This window comes from Hordeum vulgare, chromosome 3H, assembly GCF_904849725.1.
Source record: "Hordeum vulgare subsp. vulgare chromosome 3H, MorexV3_pseudomolecules_assembly, whole genome shotgun sequence".
Classification (NCBI taxonomy): Eukaryota; Viridiplantae; Streptophyta; class Magnoliopsida; order Poales; family Poaceae; genus Hordeum; species Hordeum vulgare.
This window is the reverse complement of record NC_058520.1, coordinates 3735040-3743462: the sequence shown is the minus strand read 5'-3', so window position 1 is coordinate 3743462 and position 8423 is coordinate 3735040. Positions and strand designations below refer to the sequence as shown.

The 8423-nt window shown below is 41.4% G+C and overlaps 1 protein-coding gene across 2 annotated transcripts; it reads left to right on the top strand.

The window, feature by feature from the left end:
- The first annotated feature begins 5293 nt into the window (after positions 1–5293).
- LOC123442379 lies at positions 5294–7829 on the top strand. Of its 2 annotated transcripts, none has more exons than XM_045118396.1 (2): positions 5294–5646; positions 6427–7829. In XM_045118396.1, exons 1-2 carry the CDS (start codon positions 5644–5646, stop codon positions 7612–7614), a joined length of 1191 nt encoding a protein of 396 aa, XP_044974331.1. In that variant the 5' UTR covers positions 5294–5643; the 3' UTR covers positions 7615–7829. The 2 variants fall into 2 exon arrangements, with proteins under 2 accessions (XP_044974331.1, XP_044974332.1); XM_045118397.1 differs by having other exon boundaries at positions 5295–5651.
- The last annotated feature ends 594 nt before the right edge of the window (positions 7830–8423 follow it).

Genomic DNA, 8423 nt, shown 5'->3' with positions numbered 1-8423 from the left:
GGGTGACGGTAAACAAGAAAAATTCTTAAAAAAAGAGTGGCGCCATTCTCTGCGACAAGTGGCTACAAGAGTGGCATGCCTAAGTATGATGAATGTGAGCAAAAGATGATTGATGCAGGGGACAATCCAAAAACATTGACTTGGCCCGAAAGGTGCATGAATTGGTTTTATGGGCATGGGGAAAAGTTGGACCCAAAGATAGGGGAGATTCTGGAGCAGACAAGTCTTAAAAATGCCTCTGACGCTATACTTTCTACAATAAGAAGATGCTCGAACGAGGGTGTTCCAGCCCAACATAGAGAACGGTGAGCTTACACATGCCCTCAAGAATCCTGAACACCCGGAACGAACAGGAGGCAAAGGCGTTGTTCCGTGGGTTGAGGGGTTTAAGGACTGGAACGACTCTTACAAAATCCGTTCAAGAAATAAGAATCAGGAGGCAGCCAAGAAGAACCAGGATGCTGACCGGCTTGAGGAGTTGGAACGCAAATACTTGCGGCAGGAGGAGCAGATCGACACACTTAGCCAGCAAAGGACCTCTCAGCGGCTGGAGCAACCAGATACATCATTGGATAGTACCGTCCCATCGATGCCGAGAAGCAGCATGTGTTCTATGGGGGTCCTTGCTGACGATGCTCTGCTACCTCACTACCCGGTGGATGAAATCACACAGGCGAAAAGTATTGAGCTACACATGAAACTCAAGAACATATCCATGAAGGTAGCAGTTGGCTAAGCTTTAACAAACCCCCCTGATGCAACCTTCCATTGCAATCCGATTCTAGATGGCTATGCTCGTGTCAGGGTGGATGAAGTGAAGCCCGGAATAGAGTCACTAGAGCTCGACATTCCTGAAGGTGAAGGGAATCATACACTTCAAGAAGTCTTACGTGGTCTCGGCTTATCGAGAAAGGACTGCATCATCTTTCCAAGGCCACCGATTCCTCCTCCAAGTCCGCCGTTTCAGCCGACTCCACCCCACCCAACACGGAGCGCAACGCTAGTCCGCCATCGCGTCAGCCGACTCTACCCCAGCACCCCAACACGTAGCGCAACACTAGTCCGCCACCACGTCAGCCGACTCCACCCCGCCACCCCGAGATGGAGCCCAGTGTGAGTCTGCGATCATTTCATTTTCTGATGACGAACTAGACTCCAAAGTGGAACAGAGCACCAAGGAATAAATCCCCTCCTACCAAAAAGAAGTTTTCTTACAAGAAGACCGCGAAGAAATCAACGACCAAGTGGCTGCCGAATTGTAGGCCCATTTTTGACCGAAATTGCCCCTGCTAGCAAAGGAGATAGTACCTCTGGAAACCGTACATCGGGTTCTGGCCAATCTTGCTAAACCGCCTCCGGAGAAAAGTCGATCAAACAATGAACGCTCTATTAGCAAGTCATATCATAAACTGCGAAAGAAGGACTTGAGCGGTTGTAAAAAAAGCAGGAAAACCATTCCCCAGCTGGGAGAAGAGGCAGTGCAATCGATCTCGCCGCTCAAGGTGTGTACCGAGGGAATCTACCCTGCTGCTATTAAAGAGATGGCTAGAGACGATGGAGTCACTATTGAAGAACTCCTAGGCGACGAGGAAATGCCAGAGTGGAAGAGGATAAACTACCATCGAAATATATCCTCGGGCAACCTCTGGTCAATCCTGAGGAGGTCCGGCAGCTACCAACGCAAATATACAAATTGCATACCCGATACATGAGGGAAGAAAAGTCGGGCTAGGGAACCTCATGGTGAAAGTCAAGCGAGGGCATTTCTTCAATGCAAAAGATTTGTGGATTGAAAATCCAGAATTGTTTCAGTTATACAATCAAGACGCACCCGACAAATCTCTCGTCAGTTGCTATTGTTTGTAGGTGATTTCTGACTGTAATTTAAGTCTCTTGCTCACCACCTCGTTCATTTGCCACTAATTATCCTCACTATATTCTTTTGTATGGTGTTATGCAAAATGGAGATGTTTGAAATGAAAGGAGATCGAGTCTTTGGCATTGGCTTCATGGACCCAAATACCATTTTTGATAAGGCGGTAATACAACGCAAAGATGAAACGGAGGAGAACTTGTATATGTTTTTGAAGATACTAAATACCCTACTAGAAATAGTATTTCCTTAAAACTGCAGGTGAGTGTTAATGTCTTGTATTATAAATTCTATTTTTCTTACTCGATGTTAAGTGTATGTAGTACTTAATAAGTTATGCATGCCCGCTTATACAACAGAGTTTCTACTAGATCCTTCTAATCATTAGTGTTGACGAGGCAAAAGTTCAAGTACTGGACTCACTAAAAAAAGACCCTAAAGAGTACATGAACTTGAAGTTGATGCTCGACAGGTAATTTCAATCATTATTGCACTATGTCAGCCTCTTTAGTTCATTTCCTGATATCAAGTAATCAATGACTCCTTTATTCTTTTTCTTTGTCGGGCAGGGTTTGGACACGATTCATCCAGGTGATTCGCGATGAATGGAAACCAAAGGTGACATGGACACGGCCCAAGGTAATTAAGTTGTACTAGTTACGTCCGCGCATCTCTTTACTTCTAGTTTCAATACCATTATCATCTTTGATTATTATCTCACTGAATTCTATTCTCGTAAAGTGCTACATGAGGCAGTCACAAGGGACTAATCTATGTGCATACTATGTTTACGAAAACATTCGCTTTATGACCGAACGGCGCAAAGATCAAGAACTCTTTGGGTATGTAAACACTATTCATATATTTTTTTATCATGGTCTAAAATATATACACACAACTAATTTAATCATATTGGAATCCTTCTTTAAAGATGTCGGAGATGCGGGAGAAGCTCCTACCAAAGGACCGCATACGAGCACTTCAGAGGAAATGGCGGGATTTTTGCTTGAGCAGGTCAAAGTTCCCGACGGAGAATAACACTACACCTAAATGCGTGTATGTAATGACCTGCAAGTTGTAGAAGAAATTGTATATCGCAAATTTTGTGTGTGTGTGTGTATATGGTCGTACGAGAAATTCTATGATATATGATATGATTGATCCTACGAGAAATTCTATGATATATGTAGTAGCGTAAAATATGTGTAAAATGAAAAAGAATTAAATGGAAAACGAAAAATGAAAAGTAAAATAAAAAATAGGCCCCGAAATCCCCAAAGCCTTTAGTCCCGGTTGGTGTTACCAACCTGGACTAAAGGTCCCCGCCCTCCGGCGTGCACTGCCAGCCACGTGGACGGGCATTAGTCCCTGGTTGCGGCCAACCGGGACTAGGGGGGGCTCTAGTCCAAAGTTATTAGTCCCGGTTGATGAACTCGGACTAAATGTCATTACCAACCAGGACTAAAGCCCTGTTTTGTACGAGTGTCTTCTTTTTAATTTAGTTGCAGATGTTTTTTCTAATATGCTCATCAAAGCTTCTCATGAGAATTTGATTTCAGGGTTTCTGCATCATGTTATTGAGGGAGGGATTACCAGCTTGCAATTTGTAGACGATACTCTCCTATTTTTGGAAAACTCTTGTGACAAAGCGAGAAATTTTAAATGGATTCTACCATGTTTTGAAAACATCTCTGGGATGAAGATCAACATTCATAAGAGCGATCTTTTGACGATGAGGAAGAAGCTGCTAAATCTTTTGCTCAGATTTTTAGTTGTAAGCTTGGCTCCTTCCCTATTGAATACTTGGGACTGCGACTACACTATGACAAACTGCGTAGATAATATCTTCAACCCAGTATTGATAGTTTAATTAGTTGCATTTCGAGTTGGTTGGGCAGACACCTCACATACAAGGGAAAACTGATCTTGTTTTGTGCGTGCATTGTTAGTATTCCAGCCTATCTTATGGGTGTCATCAAATTTCCCAAGTGGGCAATCAATATGATCAACTCCCAGATGGCCCACTTTTCTCGGGTAATATGGGAGATCAACACAAATACCACTTGGCTAATTGGGGCTCGTTACGAGGAAGAAAGATTTTGGGGGTTTGGGGGGTGCCCAACCTAAAAGAATTCAATATGGCCTTGTTGGCCTCTTGGGAGAAGTTTTTTGACCTTACCAAGAAAGATTGAGAAGATGTAATTTCTTTCAGATGAAAATTGAGGGGGGGGGGGGGGTGAGACCCCTTTTATTCAAAAATAAAATATAGTTCCATTTCATAATATGCCCAAGTTGTGTAACAAAAAGTTGCTGCCAACCTTTTGTATGTACTAGCAAAAGAGGCCGTGCGTTGCAACGAGAGCAAACCATACAACACGTCTTAACCTAATAATCACGACTTAAGACCTTTATTTAAACTTACTGCATAAATAGAATTTAAAAATTGTTAAATAAGTAAAATAACATCATATTTAGATTGTACGCATCACTATATATTCAAATTAGAAATTTAAAAATTAAATAGGTAAGATACATTATATTTCGATTCAACACATTTTCTGAATGAAAGTTCATATGTAATAATGTAAAATTAGAGTTACAGTTTAAAAGATACAATTTTTTAAAGTATTTTTTAATTATAATTGGACCGCGGATTAATTAACAACATGGATCGGCCTCGTTATGAAAAAATGGATTGCAGGCTATTTATTAAAATTACAGCATAAATATAATTTTAAAATTGTTAAATAGATAAAATAACATTATATTTAGATTGTGCGCATCACTATTGATTAAAATTACATTATAAACAGAATTTTAAAAAATTAAATAGATAAACTAACATTATATTCAGATTCTACATATTTTCTAATAAAATTTCATATATAATAATGTAAAATTGGAGTTACCGTTTAAAAGATATGATTTTTAAAGTATTTTGCACTTATAATTGAACTACATATTAATTAATTAAAAACTGTAGGGGTGTTTTCGAAAACATACGAAAACGATTGTTTTTTTACTCAAGTATGTACCACGGGTTTATTTTATGAAAACTGAAAGAGGTTTCTTCAAAAAATCTAAAAAACGTCTCGTTCTCTCACTTAATTATGTACTGCGGGTTGATTTCGGAAACTCACGGGAGGTTTCCTATAAAAATACAAAAAAACGATTAGTTTCTCACTTAAATCCGGACAGCGGGTTGATTTCCGGAAACTCGAGAGGGTTTTCTGCAAAACGACCACGACGGGCGACAGAAGCACACGGTGCTTTATTATTATTATTAGGAAGAGATATGGTGTAGTCGGTCTCTCTCTATATTTTAAAAAAGAAAGAAAATCGTGGCTAAAGCTGCTCCTTATTAATATTGCTAGCTCGTTTTGGGGTAGAGCGAGTCATGCTTTTCCTTCCACGCGCCTTGGTCGTTTTCGTTCCAAGGAAGGACGACCTCCACACGTCCAAAGCTTCGAATTTTCAAAACAAAATGACAGTCTTCTCCGGTCGCTGCATGGAAATTTCTACTGTACATCACTCGTAGCTATACTTGGATGCTAATCGTTGACTCGTTTGAGTCGTCGGCTCCGTCGTTGCAACGCCCTTTCCGCGTGGTTTGCTATCCATCCAGTTTAAGTGTTCCAAACCTGCAGCTACCTGCAAGCGCATGCCGCAAAGCTAGAGAAGAGCAGCGGTACCTACTTACCTAGTATTCTCTCCGTTCTGTCTCTGGGAACTTCCACAACCAAGGTCATCGGGCATCGTTTCGACTCGAGATGGTACGGTACGCATCCCCCCCTCTACCCTTCAACACACTCGACTGCCTTTCTTTTCTGCTGGACTACTTAAAGCCTCAAGTAGGGGCCAAGATCAAGAACATGCATGGGACCGAGCAGCCATGGCACTATTTATCACATCATTTCTTGTACTATATTGGATCCAGGCAATAATTAATACGCGCGCGCGTGAACTAAAACCAGTTGGTCCCCCGTAAGTACATGCCTTAGATGTCTTTCTAGCTAGCTTGAACAAAAGTGATCGGCGCTAACTTCAAGACCTTCTATACTATTGTGCCCACAATTAAGCCGATTAAACATTACTTCATGGATAGAAAAGCCTGTATACATTATGCTGTCCCCCGAACTGTTATCCAAATAATCTAGTGGGTTTGGACTCTTAACCTCTCGAACCATACATATTATGCTCTTAATTTACAAGAGGTCTGCTTCGGTACAACCCCCTCCCCCACAAAACGTATAAAGGAGAATGTATACCCACCTCGTATCGTACACTATAGACCGCCGTACGTATAGTGTACAATACGAGGTGGATATACATTCTTCTTTATACGTTTTGTGGGAGGGGGTTGTACCGAAGCAAAAGTGAATTTACAAAACAACATCAATTTGGTTGACGATACATGCAATGGTTTTACACACATGCAGCGCAGTCAGGATTTTCAAATAAAAACTCAAATATTTAGTATTTGTTCATTATTATTCAGTATTTGTTCATTATTTGGCCATGACGTCGTGTTGTGGCATTGACTTTTGATTTAGGCTGAATTGTTGAACCGTTCCCGTGGCTTGGCGGAAGGAGTGGTGGTCATGATATGCCCAGTGCTTCTTGCATTGGCTCTCAACATTGTCGATCTCAACGACAAGATGTACATTCATGGTCTCTCCATAGCCATGATCACCATGGCAGGCCTTACATTGATAACTGGCATTACCCCCTTGCTCGTTTGTTGCTTCTCGGAGGGTTTCCCTGGCTCAGGCGTAAGACATGCGCCCGCAACAACAATCCTGGCAACCCTTTCGTCATGTTGCCTTGTCGTCCTCGCATGCTTGATTGCACAATCTATTGTCTCCAAACCCATTTTTATCACGGTTGGAGTCATCTGCGGAATCTTGGTCCTTCTTCGAACTACCTGCTACTACATGTATTATACACAAAACAACGATGGGCGGGCATACACGATTGATATGCACAATGTACTAGATGAATCATATGAGTTCTTGACCGGGGTCACTGGAATTCTCTTTCTAGGGTTCGAAGGTCTAGCACTGGATGGTCACGTCCACACGATGGGTCAAAAGAACGGGGAATTAGTGGGCTATATGACTTTCATCGTCTGCACATTTGGTGTGTGCTTAATGTTTTTGGAGATGACCCCACCTTCATGTTTTGCGGTAGATAGGCATGGTAGCCTTGAAGAAAGGAGAGTGGGAGAGGAACAAATTGTGTGTTTGACTCTCATCCTAGACTGCATTATGGCTGTTGGTATATTCGTACTACTGCTCGTTGTCATGCTTAAGCTCACGCCGTTTGAGGTTGCCCTATGGGTATTACTACCACCGGTTATAAGCTTCGGTCAACTTCCAGTTCTAGTCGCGTTAAGAGGGAACACAGGAGTTGAACAGGAATCTCGACCTGCATCACTAGAACTTACAAAGGTCACCTTCACTGGATTCTTGGCGGTGTCGATAACAACTATCAGTACCGCAGGCACCGCTTCGTCCAGAAAGTTGAGCGGAATGTTCCTACTATTATCTTCGATGGCTATTGGGTTTGGTCTTTCATGGAGGCTGCTGTCCCAGGCTAACATAAGGAGAGGTCTGGCCAGTTGTGTTCCATCTGTTCATGTTGTTTCTGCTGCCAAGATTGCATCATTTTGCACTCACTTATGCATTTTAATAGCTACATTTCTATTTGTAGTAATGGCTGCTAATGCAAGCGGCAAATGATCGACACAAATTAGCAGCAAAACAGTTGTGCTATTGTTTTGGCGCTTAATGTATAGCCTATGTTTTGCACTTCCTTTTGCACCGACAATTCGGCACTTATGTTGAGATAAGTACATCACAATTCATATGTCCTTAACTGTTGACAAATATGCCAAACATGTCTTGAAATTGTGTAAATGATTAAATCCAGTCCGGAAATTCATTATTTTTATAAAGTTTCAGGTGTTATTTGGCTTTCTACCAACAGTGTAATACAATTCTTGTTTTAGGTAAACGTACAATCAAGTGTGCACATAGCTAGAAAATAAGGCTTGTGAACAAATAATCTGATTACACACACTGACACATGGCTTAATTTTTTTTTTTTTTTTTGCGGAAGACACATGGCTTAAATAAGGTAGCTTCCGACAGCAAACATAATTCGATTCATTGTGGTGGTTAGTTTTTCCGTAAAAAAATATTTTGACAGTAGGGAGTGGACGTTGACCACATATACTATACTGATGCATATCACATACCATAAGGTAAACCAACCTGTGCCTGAACGGTTAGGAGTACAGTTGTATCCCTAGCCCATCAGAGCTCAAGTCTTGGTGCTCACCTTTGTCTAAATTTATTTTAGCATTTTCGGCGATGCGTATTAAATAGGAAAAGATGTTTTCGTCGACTATAAGACGCCTATGATAACTTTGTAAATCTTAGAATGATACCGGCTCAGCCTCGCATATGGTCGCAGGGATAGAGAGTGGGTATTTGCATTCTTAGAAATGAATATATGTTTACGTTTTTACGTACTGTGTTAAAAAAAA